Genomic DNA, 14,436 nt, shown 5'->3' with positions numbered 1-14,436 from the left:
AAAATGCTATTGATACCATTTACTTTCTGCATCAGTAGAGAGAAGATGGGTCTCCCCAGGGCAGTTGCTGCTGCATCTCTTCTTCGTGCTTCTCGGTGCATTTGGAGCTCCAGTGCTTTCCGACAAACCCAAGATTCATGGGAGGGTGCCACTCACCACCACCTCATTTTTGGGGACATCTCCCCAAGGCAAGCACCACTGCTGGGCACCACGCCTGGCCTCGGCGCACCCACCAGCAGATCGGACACGTCGGGACCTGCATGGGCAGAGCTGCACCTCACCCCACTGGAGCAGGCAGTGCCACCGAGGACCGTACTTCCCAGAGACCTCCTTCCCTTGGTGGTTATTCAGCTACCGGGCTGTAAGATGAACAGCAGGAGGAGAACAATGGAAAAAGGAGCCCTGCCCAGCCTGCGTGCCCCCGGCGTGCACCCCCTGCTACAGCCACTGCTTTTCACGCGTGGCAGGAGCAGCCCAGCCCATTACCCCATGGCGTGGAGTAGACGTTAATTAATATATTTCAGTTTATCTTTGATCACATAGACCTCAAGATCTCGCTTCTGAGTTGTTTCTGGCTTTGAGATAGACCATTTCTAACACGGAGTTTTTGCTGTTCACCTTTGAAAGAAGACAAAAGTTGTATTCCTAGTTGGTGCAGACCAGGATTGTCTCCTGGTTGTGGTAGGGATTAGCTGCTCTACAGCCATGGAAGCACCAGGATAATGTGGTTTGATCTTGAAATATATTTGAACCACCTGTATGCACCACTCAACTTGATGTCATTATTGTTAGGTGAAAGTGCGTTAGATCAACCTAACCGATTTCTTACAGCGGGCTTTCAGGGAAAGTTTCATTCAGCCATCCAGCAGAGCCAGCCGGGCCAGTTCTGCCTTTGGACTTGTCTCACTGGCCATCTGCTCTGGCTGTGGGTGTCACACGGGGCACGCCGTGTCCTCGCGTGGCTGCCGGCACCCGTGCCGAGGAGCTGCACAGCCAGGAGCTGCAGGGAGCACCAGAGGAACCTGGCTGCCAGATGCTCCCAAATCCTCTCAGCTCCCACTCCCCACAGGATTTTGGAGCTGCGGCGAGCGAGGCTCAGCCCCAGCACGGCCATGGACTGGTTTGGGGTGCTGGCTGTTTGGGAGGGCTTGTCCTCCTCCCAGTGCCGGTGGGTGCATGAGAAGCGGCCGTTAGAGGGGATAAACTTTTAATATTTCTCTCCCCATGGCCCTGCAGACATCCGTGACCCTGGTAGAAGGACCCTGGCTGGCAGTGTGGACCAGCCCCCGTGGGGGCACACATGGCCCCAACCCACCCTGAGAGAAGGGGCTCTGCCACAGGCACGGGTCCCCAGTTTGCCCTCCCATGTCACCCACAGTACCAGCAGCACAGGGATCTCCACCAGACAGAGACGAATGTTTACTAAAAGTGCTGTATTTACAGGCCAGTATTAATTTGTACTCTTGTTATTTACAATTTATTTACAATTAATCCCTATAGTCACTGACAGTTGAATCTGGCACAGTTAGACAGAACTGTACAGCAGACTGGCAAGGCAGAATAGCTGGAGCTTCTCTTCTCTTCCCTTTTCAGCCCTGCTGAGGGAAGGGCTTTAGTGATTTTTCTTCCCCTGGACAACAAAGACCTTGCCTGTTAATCAGTAATCATGGGAGCAGAGGTGACTCACGTTCTGCTGCTGAACACCATTCAAGTCCTAATGCTGTTGCAGCCGTGAAGGGAAAACTGCTGCACTCCTGACTTCATGTAAAGTGTTTCCAGGGCTGACGGCTGGTTTCCCTGCACAGGCACCCAGATGGAGCCGGGCAGCATGAGCCTTCCAGCACATCCCAGTCCCTGCGACAGCCTGGCTCTGCCAGACATGGTGTGCATTGCAGACAGGTTGTGTTGGGATGCGCATGCTGCTCGTTCTCCCTTCTCAGGGCTGAGCTGAGCACAGATCAGGGACCGCCTGGGGCTGCAGGGTGCCAGGCTGTCAGTGACACGGGAGGATTTTGCATCACCTGCAGGTCACCACTGTCCCTCCTGGGAGGATGGCAGGATCAGGAGGAACGACCTGGGGATGGAACCTCCAGCAGCCTCCACCACCAGCTGCCATTGAACTAAGCCTTTGCTGACAGGCTGCAAGGATGCACAGACAACACGGGCATCACCCTCCTCCACCGTGCGAGGGGGTTCCCGACAGCCCTGCCAGGTGTGGCTGGGGGCCAGGGGAAGCTCTTCTGCAGACCATCCGTGACTGCCCTCCCACCTTCACCAGCAGGAGATGAGACTGGTCCAGGTAGCAGCCAGGGACTGAATGAGGGGCCGAGTCAGCCCCTGACCTACGAAGACAGCTTTGGGCATAGGCCAATTCAAGAGACAGGCTTTTCCCCTGGGATGTTTGCTCCGATCTTCCTCTCTTCCACAGACTCGGTCGGGTTCAGACCGAATCTTCCACAGAATACTAACACGGGGTCGGCAAGTGGCTGGCTATTCGCTTTTCAGACGGGTTTGCAGCCCGGCTGCCAGAGAGGCGTCTTACAAAGGGACTTTTGGCTCGCTCCTGCGGATCCCTGGTTTTCAAGCCACGCAGAGCACAACGATGCTGTTCATGCCCCAGGACCCATTGCCCAGGACTGGCAGCCCTGGCCAAGCACCTCAGAAGCCCTGTATGAGCGTCGGTCCCACTGCCACTGCGATCTGGGGTCCCCTGGGACCACACATATCCCCTGGGACATGCCTTCCTGCTCAGGGGACGATGGCGGACTGCTGCTTCCTCTGCTCCTGCCTCACCTTCAGGGCCAGCATTGCCCGGCGGTACAAGTCTGGGAGGAAGGGAACCGGTCAGGCACTAACACTGGGGCCAGCTCCGGGGTCCAGCCTGGCAGCCTGCGCTGAGCGAGGACTGCAAGGACACCCCGGGGTCCAGCACGGTGCACTCGCGTGGCCTCCCCGCATCCCACCCAAAGGCAGCAGCAGCAGCATCTGCCTCCCCAACAGCCCCCACCTTGCCCTGCAGCCGCACGGGTTTGTGCCCATGTCCCCACACCAAGCACCCCATGGCCAAGGGCTCCTGCACAGCTCACACCCCGCTGCCAGCAGGCCAGACCCCCTGACCCTTTTCAGCAAAACCTGTCCTGGGAAACACCAACCAAAGGTGCTTGAGACCTCCTCACGCTGCGGCTCCACAGCAGGTTCCTGTAACTTGATTTTATTCTTGATTTTCTTCTTCTTTTTCTTTTTCGTTCCCTGCACTGGATGGAGAAATATGAAATTTCAGGCACCACATCTGAGCAAGGGTGCATTTGTCACCAAACCAGCTGAGAGGACTGCTGCTGGCGGATCCACAGTCCTCCATCCCATGCATCAGCCCCTGTGGAGATGCTCAGAGATGTCTCTCCTCTTCTCTGGCCGAACTCCTGGGACCCTGCTCTGCGCTCAGCTGATCTGCAAGCAAAGCTAATGGAGGTGGCGGGGACCAGTGGTCCAGCACACTGCCGTGTTGCCAAATCCCAAAACCAACCCGGTAGGGTGTCTCAGGGGGTCCTGGTACCCGTGGTGCCAGCAGCCCCCCACGGCCCCCTCTCACCTGGGTGGGGGGTGGCCATCCCAGTGGGCGCGGGCTCCCCCTGCCCGACCTTGTTGGGGGGCAGCAGCCCCCCCGCAGCCCCCGCTCGGCTGTCACCCCCTCCTCCTGGTGCCTCTGGTTCCTCGGCTGGACTTGGCTGCCCCGAGCCCTTCTTCCTCACCTTCCCCTTCCTCTTCCTCCTCCCAGGAGCCTTAGTGCTCTCCTCCTGGGCAGGATACGGGGGATGAAGGGAAGGTGGTGGGACCCCCCTTTTCCATCCCGTCCCATCCCAGGTTGAGGGGGCAACCTCGCTCACCACGGGGAGAAGGCGGCGGATGGGCCGCAGCGGCCGGTACTCCCCCGTCTTCCCCGTACTGTCTCGGGCATCCTCCCCCGTGGGCAGTGGGTCCCTGGTGGGGCGAGAACACGGCGCGGGGATGGGGACGAGCCCCGCGGGGTGGGGAAACACGGGGACACGCACGGACCGAGTCCCGCACCCACCTGCGGGCGGGTGGGCAGCCGCGGGATGCCCTTGGACCGGGACTGGGCAGTGGTACCGGGGCGGTGGGGATGGTGCGGAGGAGCCAGCGCAGCCCCTGTAGGGTGGCACGACCCGGACCGGCGGGGGGAGCCCGGTTGGCAGCGCAGGGCTCCTGCGGGTGGATGGGCAAGGTCAGCCCCGGAGGGGAACGGGGTGGAGGGGAGCGGGGGGAAGAGAACCCCTGCACTCACGATGCGGCAGGGCGAGCGGTTCTCGTTGACCAGCCGCTCCAGGGAAAGGCGCTCGATCAGCTCGCAGGGCAGTAGGGCGGTCGTCGAGTCCTGTTTGTTGGCCAGCCTGGGGGACGGGGAGGATGCAGAGCGGCCATCACCCTGGCCTCTGGGTGCCTCGCCGCACGAGAGTGGGGGAGGCTGGATGCTTTGTCCCCGTTTGGCTTTGCCCCAGCCCTTACCCTGCTCTGGAGCCCCCTCCTCAGCCCCTTTCCAGGGATGGTCCCAGCTCTGGAGCAGCACTGGGGTCCCCATGTCCCAGCACCCCCCGACAGCCCCCTTGGTGCCACATCCCCGCAGGAGCCCGGCCACGCACCCCACAACCCCAGCAACGGGTTCTCACTCCCCCCCTCACCCCAAACCCTACAGGTCGCACCCTGGGGACTCGGCCTTACAGTAAGAGGGGCTTCCCAGAGACGTCAGGATGGCTCAGGACGCGGCTCAGGACCTTGCGGGCCTCCTCTATCCGCGCCAGGTCACTGGAGTCCAGGACGAAGAGGAACCCGTGGGCCGCGCTGTAGTGGTTGCGCCAGGCACTGCGGGAGCGCTGGCCCCCGGGCAGGTCCACCAGTGTCACCTCGAACCTGTCCACCCGCAGGCAGGTCTGGCCGGGCTGCACGGCGGGCAGCACCTCGCCGGCCAGCGCTGCGCGCGGGGAGAGGGCAGAGAGCTGGCATGGCGAGCCCGGGAGCATCCCTGCCTCCTCCTCCCCTGGACACTTCCCTGCCTCCACTACCAGGGCTGCCCAGTGCCTTGCACATTTCCCCCAGCCCAGCAGCTGTATTTCAAGGGTCTCGGTCCTTCAAGGCTCAGGCGCTTGGTTGCAGATGCCCGTGAAGCTGCTGCCTCCGGCCGAGGCCGGCATCGGGGCTGCGCTGTTCCTCACCTCTCTCTATGTCCATAATGATGGAGGTTTTTCCCACATTGTCCAGCCCCACGACGAGGAGGGTCACCTTCCTGAGGAGGGACAACAGCGGGTGAGCATCCCAGAGAAAGGCTGTGCTCTCTGGGGAGGGTTGACCGCTACTGGCCCCTGGACTGGCAGGCAAGGGACCCTGCCCATGGCAGCTGCTCTTCAACCAGGAGAGGGGCAGGACGGTGACACAGGCTCCGGCTGAGCTGGGGGAGAGGGGCAGGACGGTGACACAGGCTCCGGCTGAGCTGGGGGCGAGGGCAGGGACAGTCCCCGGTGCCTGGGAGAGGGCGAGGGCAGGCACAGGCTCCTGGAGCCACCCCGGCACTGCGGGACAGCCACGCTGCGGGACCTTCAATGTGCTTCCCACGGCAAGCATTCCTTTTCAAATCATACAGCATCAAGCAAGGATATGCACAGGCCAAAAAGGTTGTTTCTTATATGCAAACAGTTAATGATTGCTCTCGGTGTCCTTCCTTGTCAGTGAGTTATGGGTATACACTGCTAGGGAGAGGTAGCAAGGATGTTTTATGAGCTTCTGCTTGGACTCAGGAGGTTTTTCCTGTTGCTAAACAATCCTATTTGGTCTCCAGCCATGTGCTCCACCAGAGCCACAGGCAGAATGTTTTCCCTGTGGCTGACAAGCCACAGTAGTCATTCGCAGTGTCTTTTTCTTCCTTAAACATGCAGACCAGGCTGCGTGGGCAGCGTGGCTCCACCTCTGGCATTATGGCAATCTCGCGGATGGGAGAGGACCATAAACCCCCTCACTGCCCGCAGTGTCTGCCCAGGCTGGTGCAATGCCATCCCCAGGGAATTAACCCAGGTCTCCCGACACATGGGAACATGGCAAGTGTTTCACTTTGTCCTCCCCAGATTTCTTGGGGAGCTGCTGACTTTGCATAGGGGGAATCCTGCTGGGAGCGCTCCCCACATGCACACCCCTGCCCATCCTGCTCCCCTGCCTGCCCAGCTCCTGCCTGCTGCAGGGACAGCGAGGACACGCGTGTGCCTTGCTCCACGGTTTGGGGACGGTTCATGCAATGGGCACCGCTCTCACAGTGTTACCGCACGGGTGCCCTCACTGATAAATGCGCAGGTAGATGTTGTACCCCCACCGAGGACCCCCAAAGAGTGGGCACCGGGACCTACCTGACAGGCTCCTGTATGGTCTGCAGCCACGACCAGCAGTGGGAGAAGAGGTGGAACATGCTCGGCAGCTCTGCGTGGAGGGATGGCGTCTCTTTGGCACCTACGAAGCGAGCAGCCCGGCATGTCCCCGTGCTTCGTCCTCCTGCCTATGCTTTCTCCCCATGGCGGGGAGCATCTCACCCCTGGGTGCCCCGTCCCACGGCCCATCACTGCTGCCTCCAGCCCAGCACACACAAGCCAAGCCTGGGGACAAACCCCAGCCCCCCGGGCAATACCCCACGGGCACGGACCCCCTGGCCTGCCCCTGCCCCGGCAGCCCCTTCTCGCGTCACAGGAGTGCCAATCGGCCTCTCACCCGCTCGTTCCTGCCTCGCAGCCCCTGCTCACATCCCCTTTGCGTAGCAGCTGCTTAAATCTAATCTGGATTTAAATTACTTACTCCTTGCAGCCTCCTTAATCCCGGTGGGTCGGGCCAGGCCGGTGGCTGCTGGGACATGGAGTGCCGCACGGCTGCCTGCCGCGCTGGGCGGCACAGCATGGCACTGCATTACCCACCCGGCTGCACCCAGGCTGGGCAGCCTCACGCTTCCATCGCTGGCTTAAATGGCTTGTGGTGGGGACATCGCCTGACAGCCCACGTGGGGTTTCCAGCTGAATCAGTGTCTCCTCTAACGAACGGCGTCCCTGCATGGTTGTTTCCCTGCGGCCCCTGCAAGGAGCAGCCCCTGCACGGTGTGCGTGGCTCTGCCGACCACCCGGGGGTCCCCTCTGTGCCAGGCTGGGGGACGTCACTGCTCACTGCTTGTATTTCACGCCCTAACGAGGCACCCCCCGAGCAGCAGCAGGTCCTGGGCCACTCAGAATAAAAATACCAACCAGCCCAAGCTGGTGCCAGGCTGGGAGCAGGGCAGTGGTGGGGACCCTTTGATGGCGGGGCAGGGATTGGAACCAAAAAAGCCCGACTCCTTGATCTGCAACTCCAAAGCTCTTATCTTGCTCCTCAGGTTTCCTGCTGCTTTCCCCAGCCGGGGCTGCCCTCCCTGGCACGCTGCCGCTGTTTGTGGAGGAGAAGAGGCCACACAGAGATATCTGAGCCACAGAAGCTTTGGGTGGGGGGAGTGGGGTCCGGAGGGTCGAGGCCATGAGACCCTCCAAAAGCCAGCAGGGATCCCACTGCCTCGCATCGGTCCGTGCTAAACCACGGCAGCGCTACCTCGACCACCTGAGCCCCAGCCATTTTGCCGAGGACGCCAAGATGCCACCAGGCATCCCACAGCTCTGGGATGGCCCAAGGCGGGCGAGCCCAGGCTGGGCACGGTCCCGCACTCCACCAGGAAGCTCGGTGCCCATCCCTGGGTAAGGGAGGTGCCCCAGAGCCGTGCCGTGGGCCGGGAGCCACGCGTGGTTAATGATTGATGGAGGAAGTTTCCGTACGGATATGACGGCCATATACAACAATATTTGGGGCGACTGTTCACCCCCATGCCGCTGGTGGTGGGGCAGCGGCTGCACTTCAGCTTCCTTAGCCTGGCCCAGGTACAGAGCCCCGTCCCCAGCCTGATGGCCTTTCCCAGTTGCTCCCGTGCCTGCATCTCGCCGGGACCAGTGGCAGCACCAGGTTTGCAGGCAGCATGGGGCTGGGGAGTGTTTTGCAGAATTAGCCGTACCAGGGCTGAAATGACCTGCTGGAAGCGTCAGCGCCTGCCTCTGTGCCTCGGGGTGGCACTGCCAGGGGACGGCCGGGCAGGGCACATGAAGAGGCACGACCATGGGTGCTATAAATAGGGAAGCACCGTGCGGCAGGCAGCCCTGGAGGCAGTGGCACAGCATCCCCCAGGGGCAGCAAGATCTGGTCTCACTCCGGCACTGATGGATTTCCAGAGGTCTCTGAGCACTTGGGGCTCTGCTGCTTTTAACACAAGTGTCCAAACTCCCCAGCCAAACCGGCGCTGGGGACCGGGAAACCCTCAGGGAGCCTGGGGCAGCTCCAGGTCACCCCTCCTGATGCGCCCACACCGTGCTCAACAGCCAGGAAAACCTCAAAATCCACCCCAGATCTGGTGAAACCCACGCTGGACTAGAGAGGCGGCGCGAGGGCCAAGCCCAGATCGACGGGTGTTTTGCCGGGCCTGGGCTCAGATTACCGAGCGGGCAGCTGGCCCTTCGCCCGCGCAGCCGGCCGGCCGGGGTGCAACCGCAGCCCCTCTGCCAGCATTTGCGGGGACCCCCCCTGGGCAGTGCCAGCGGGGACCCGCAGCAGCCGTCCGGGTTTCCTTGGTGACTGTTGCCAGGTGAGAAACTCTAAGGCAGAATTTATTATCTTGGCGGATAACTGGAGATGTTCCTCACCGGAGCTGTTACCGGACCGTGCCCCGGCACTGTGCCGGGCTGGACCCTCTAGTGTTGGCGGTGCCAGCGGGAGCCCCCGAGGGAAGGCTGTGCCCGGGGCACAGGGGCTGCTCGGCCCCTGGCATCGCTTCCCGGAAGGCGGCACGTGTTTTGGGGCTATTTCTGCCTGCTGGAGTGTTGCAGGCAAGGGAAGGAGGCGAAACCAGAGGGACTGCGGAGAAGCGCAGATGGACGTGGGCTGGCGGGCTGCCCTGCCTTGGCTTCCCTAGACCCCGTGAGTATGTGCCCGAGCCAGCACTGGGCACACCGGGAACCCCCCGCCTGGGACCCCCAGTGTGAGGAGCAGAGTCGGGGGGGAGGCAGTGGCAGGGCTGGGGAGCTTGCACATGGGGAGTGACAGCTTGCAAGGGAAAGCAGTGGCCAGCGCAGAGCTATAAGGGCTGCCTATAGCATTGACCGAGAGCCTGGAGCTGGGGTGGCACCAAAACCGAGGTGACGGCACGGACCAAAAAGTCCCGGTGGAAATATTTGCAAGCTGTCCTGCTTTGCTTAGAACCGCATCGTCTCTGACCAAAAAGGCATTCACAGCAGGGCGAGGACATGCACAGGCTTTGGGGAGGGACTCGTCTTTCTATTTAACGCATCGGACGACGGCAGCAGCACACCGAGGTGGCAGATATGCAAATACCCGCATCGTCCCTTTAAATCCACGGCTCTGGTGGCTAACGATAACCCCGGATCATACAAGCTCCTAAATCCCAAGAGCTAATTACAGGCAAACGCCCTGCGGTCAGGCTGGAAATGCAGGATGATTACAGCCTGTGCCACGGAGACCTGTTGGTGATGAATGGGGGCACTGGGGGTGTTTGCTGGCAGGCTGGCGTGGCGGTGGGGACCGTGGCCGGTTTGCACGGTGGCCTCTGTGCCAGCACTTTACTTTGTGCTGGCGCGGAGGCCACGATGGAAACCGGCTGCGCTCCGCGCCACCAGGCCAGCAACCATTTTGCAAGCTATTTTGGGTAAGTGATGTTGTTTTTCTGGAGCACTCTTTGCTCCCCCGCTGCCGGTACTACCACCCTGCGGTGGATGCAGAAGCAGGGGAGGAAGCGTGCAGGGAGCTGGTTGCTTTTCACCCAATTTCTGGCCGGGTAGTTCCCAGCTAGAGAACACACGAATTCCCAGGAGAGGCTTGGATTTAAGCGCAAGCTTCTCTGCCGGGGTTTGCTCTGCTCCCTGCTGCACAGGGAAGGGGCCAGCTTGCTCTTGTGCCTTGCACACAGCTCAGTGATGCCCCTGAGATGGCTAAAAGTTCTCCCCAGACTCCTACAGTGGTTTTGCTGAAAGCATTACAGCGCTCCTCTTGCTTTGCTGCAGCAAAGCATGGGGGAAAGGAGCGTGTAAACCATTCCTTCTGCCTGCCAGGACGCCCGGGCACGCGCAGTTACAGCCTGCCTGGGTTAGCACGCTGCCAGGGCTGTATACTCTTACAGCAGGTAGGACTGGGGGAATCAGTTAATTAGAAGTAATTTTAACCCTTCCTGCCTGGTTTAGTGTTAGAGCATCACCCGCTGCCTAAGCTGGGACTGTAGCCAAGGAGGCATGACTTCAAAATGTGTAATTATCGCAAAGACCTATAAATGCACCCGAAGAAGGTAACTCTGTTTTCTTGTTAAAGAATTTAAGCCGTGAGGCAGCCGTGGCATGGCTCGTGCCGGAGGAACACCCTGGCTCTGGCAGCACTGAGCCCAGCAGTGGGCTCAGCACAGCCTCCAGCCTGCAGTGAGATTTAGGGGGATGAGGTCCTCAGGGCAGAGACAGGTTTTTCTCCCAGCAGGATAAGGAAACAAAGCTGGACAAGGAAATGGAGCGGCAAAAGCAGTCGCATGATGAAGCAAATGGAAAAAATATTTCCCCAACCAGAAACTATTCCACAGACTGCCGGGGCAGGAAAAAATACAGCTGAGTTATTGAGAAAGCAATGCAAAATCCAAACAGTTTAGGCTATGAAAACCAGTCATTTGCAAAGCTATTTCCAAACTAAGTAAAAAGTTCCCAGCTCACAGATTCCTGGGAACCCCCCCAGCCACCAGCCCTGCTGCTCACTGCATGTCAAGCTGGGGAACACTCTGTGATTTCCACTTCATCCAGCACACGGGGGCTTTTTGGGGATCAACACATCCCCACCATCCCTCCGTGTGGCACCAGCTGAATGTTTAATCCTCAGCACAAAGTGGGGAGATATCAGATCCAAAAGGGCAGCAGGGAGGGAGCACGGCCATGCCTGCACCCCGAGCGGCTGCTTCCACCTCTGTGTGCAGGGCTATATTTGGGAAGCCGGCAGCATGTGCTTGACATGTCCCAGCGAGCAATCTGGGAGCGATGTCTGCTCCGGGTCCTAGTGCAGTGGCAGTGCCCTGGGAAAAGGAGAAGGAGAAGAGAGCTTAGCTTGCGGGAGCTTGCCGGCAGCACTCCCCACCAAGGCTCTTTAAGGGCTTTGACAAGGAGCTCCCTGCCATTTCCAAACAGCTTTGCTCTTCTCCTTTTATAGGAGCCGAGCCGTCAGGCAGGCGTGTGTAAAGCACACATGGCTATTTTCAGAGTGAGAGCTGGTGAGGGAGCTTGCTCCCACCCCACGTACGGCCCGGGCTCTCACACACAAATGCCCTCGCGGCATGCAAGGGGCTGGAAAAACTGCACAGCAAATTCCCCATTTCACACGGCGGGCAGCCGCCACTGCCACGGCCCTGTGTTCGAAGTGCGTTGTGTGAACACTGGGATTAAAAAACATAATGAAGGCTGGGATTAAGAAAATAATGAAGCTGGGAAGCTCTCCAGGACAGGGCAGGCATTTGTGGGAATAGGAGAACTGACATCCGCACGTGGTGGCAGGACTTGGACCGGTGTCTTGGGCATCCCCGGGTGGGGGAAGACCCCTGAATGCTGGTGCCTGCAGCAGGGCACAGGGCAGGGACTTGGCCGGCACCGTGCCACCCTTGTGCGGGGAAAACAGTGTTTTCTCCTTTCCTCTGCCTTTTGCTCCTATTCCAGCTCCTGACAGTGAGGTCTGCAAAACACATGAGCTTCTAGGTCCTGCTGTAACATAAGTAACCCGCAAACCATCTAAACCCCCTCACTTTCTTAAGTGGTCCTAGAGATGCCAGCACAGTCCCCCTCTGTTTGGCACCTTGGGTTTTACCCTGACGGGCGCTTCCATGGCAGCTTCGCATCATGTTGGTGGTCATTTCACCGACCCAGACCACAGCTCCACAGCCCGGGGGCTGCTCCGCTCCTGGGAGGGCTCCAAGCGAGGCCAGCCAGCAGCCACCCGCTCCGCTGGCCCAGGATCTGCCCACCTCACATGGGAACACCTGGGTGGGATGTCCCCAGCATCCAGGCAGTCCGTCCCGGCTTGCCGCAGCTCTGGGTCAGCCGGCGGCTCTGGGGCTGTCACAGGGTGTCTGTGCAGCCCAAGCGGCGCTGGGTTTGCAGGCAGAGGCGCAGGCGTCGAGCCGGCAGGCACAGGGAGTGGCAGAGGCAGCGGGGGCAGGATGGCTCGGCGATGCTCTCTGTGACAGATTGTTTTTATGGTCTGCTGTTTACAGTGCTGAGCTGCGGACAGGTAGGGTTAGGCTTGAGGGGTGACTCACAGCATGAATGAGAAAACAGCCCGCTGCCTCTCCGTGCTTGGGTCGGAAAATGGGATAATAACTGGTGTGGGAAGCGCTGTGAGGCTTCGTCCCTCCGTTCCCCTGATGGCTGCTGGTGCTCCTGGACGCAGGACTGGAATTCTTGACTGCTTAAACAATCGCTCTTACGTATTTCATCATGAAGCAGGAGAAGATGAAATTAAAAGTATGATGAGTCAGAGCCCAGGCATTGCTCAGCCGAGGGCTTGGTGACCTGCCAGACTCCTGGGGGATGCTTTTAATTTGGATAAATGGAAGTTGCATAAATGGTATAAATTGCACGTTGCTCTTGCTGCTAATACAGAGGTGTGGGCGCAGTTGGCAGCGCCGAGCGATGCGCCGTTGCCGGCTGAGCGCCCGGCCAGGCTGCGTGCCGGGGCCGGCGCAGCTGCTGCCCGTGCACAGCTCCCACCCCGGGTGTCCGCAGGAGCCACCCGGCTGGCGGACAGGCTCCTTCGCTTGGACGCTGTTCCCTTTGCTCTCTGCCCTGCTAGGGTTTTTTTTGGAGAGGCTGTTTTCCAAAAACAGCCTGAAAATATGTAACTCTCATACCAGAGCTGAGCGGTCACACGTAGGTCTCCCGTCCCTGCCGGTCAGGCCAGTCCCTGTGAGCTCATGGTGTTTGTGGTTTCCCAAAGCAGTTGTTCGGTGTTGGATGGAAAAGTGCTGAGCAGCTGCAGACAGTGATTGCTTCTGTGTGGAGCTGCTGTCGGGGGAGACGCGGCCTCCAAGGTCTCAGGCGGTTTTACTCCCAGCTCTGCTGCTGATAAGCCCGATAGCCCTGGTAATGCTTCAATCCTGGTAAAACGGGGGAGACTCTGGTGCGTGGGGCTTGGGGGCTTTCATGCTTTTGGCTTGCACAGGGCTGGGCAGGTGATGGACACAGCGTCCCTGCCATTAGCCTGGGCACCTCCTTGCGAGCTGGCCTGGCTGCCAAGAGATGAACACTGAGTGCCTTTTAAAAGTTACCTAAGACTTCCCGGTCTGCCTAAACCAGGGAAAATTGGCCGACCTCAAGCACTCCGTGCCTTGTCCCAGCTCTCCCAGCCAGCCAGCGTGTGCCCAGGCTGGACTGAGTAATCTGGCAGGCAGTGTGCAGTCGGGCGAGACGGCGTGCGTGCATCAGCGTGCCGGCAGCTGCCTGCACTCACACCACCGATTTTGGGGGACAGGCAGGCAGGGCTGGTGCTGGGGGTCACCGCGCGTGCCGGGCAGAGCAGGGACCCCCACGGCCGTCGATGCGGGGAGCAGCCCAGCCAGCTTTGTGTTCCCACCGCTGCGCTGGTGACCGAGGTGGGGAGCTCGGCTGGCGTCCCCAGGCCTGGACCACAGGTGGGACAGAGAGGAGGGGATGTGGGGCTGAGCGGTGGGAGGTTTGGCTCCATCAGCGAGTCCATATAGCCCATCAGCATGAAGGTGGGTCCTTCAAGGCGATGGGAAAGGCTCCCTGCTGCTCAGCTGTAGGCCAAGGTGGTCTTCACATCCTCCTACCTGGAGGCAGGAGCATCCAGGACGCAGGAGCCACATCTCCCCCGTAACATCCTACCCAAATCTTGAGGCCACCCCTGCAGACACACACCAGCTCCCCGCCGGACCCAAAGGGGTGCTCCTACCACAGCTCGGCTTGCAAGATACCAAAAAGCTCCCTGCCTTGGCAACACCCTTCCTCCCACACGCTGCCCTACAAAGCGCGAGGTCACGGGCTGGTGGGTGCCCTGGCCCAGTCCCACGCACCCTTCCCTGGGGCTGGAGCAGAGGGTCGGCCCCCGGTGCTGGGACGGTAGTGGGTGCGGGCAGCGCTCTGGCAGACGGCTGGTAAAAGCCGCGGGCCTGGCTGCAGGCAGGGCTGGCACCCACACTGGCATCCCCACCTGCCCCATGGCAGGACCCCACTGTCCCTGGGGACGCCTGACACCTCTCCCCTGGGGGGGACTCCCGGTGTTGCTGCACCTCGGGGTGCTTGTAGCTGCCAGGGCACAATTGGGCCAGGGCTTGGC

General features: G+C 60.3%; 2 protein-coding genes across 2 annotated transcripts in view; one reads left to right on the top strand and one right to left on the bottom strand.

Annotated features, from left to right (window-relative positions):
- Positions 1 to 3,780: 3,780 nt before the first annotated feature.
- Positions 3,781 to 7,085, bottom strand: ARL13A (ADP-ribosylation factor-like 13A). Its single transcript, XM_010572542.1, has 7 exons — positions 6,844 to 7,085; positions 6,405 to 6,504; positions 5,226 to 5,296; positions 4,735 to 4,984; positions 4,301 to 4,406; positions 4,050 to 4,221; positions 3,781 to 3,794 (listed from the first exon to the last, which is right to left on the bottom strand). Exons 1-7 carry the CDS (start codon positions 6,950 to 6,952, stop codon positions 3,781 to 3,783), a joined length of 822 nt encoding a protein of 273 aa, XP_010570844.1. The 5' UTR covers positions 6,953 to 7,085.
- Positions 7,086 to 7,886: 801 nt separating this feature from the next.
- The window catches only part of XKRX (XK, Kell blood group complex subunit-related, X-linked), an 11,670-nt gene continuing 5,120 nt past the window's right edge, over positions 7,887 to 14,436 (top strand). Inside the window, exon 1 of the mRNA XM_010572541.1 lies at positions 7,887 to 7,940. Within this exon, the coding sequence (XP_010570843.1) occupies positions 7,887 to 7,940 (54 nt within the window). The remainder of the gene's footprint in view (positions 7,941 to 14,436) is intronic.

The sequence above is a fragment of the Haliaeetus leucocephalus genome, unplaced genomic scaffold (genome assembly GCF_000737465.1).
Source record: "Haliaeetus leucocephalus isolate CR32 unplaced genomic scaffold, Haliaeetus_leucocephalus-4.0 Scaffold340, whole genome shotgun sequence".
In the NCBI taxonomy this organism is placed as follows: domain Eukaryota; kingdom Metazoa; phylum Chordata; class Aves; order Accipitriformes; family Accipitridae; genus Haliaeetus; species Haliaeetus leucocephalus.
The sequence above is the reverse complement of the archived record's forward strand: the minus strand, read 5'-3'. Positions and strand labels throughout refer to the sequence as shown.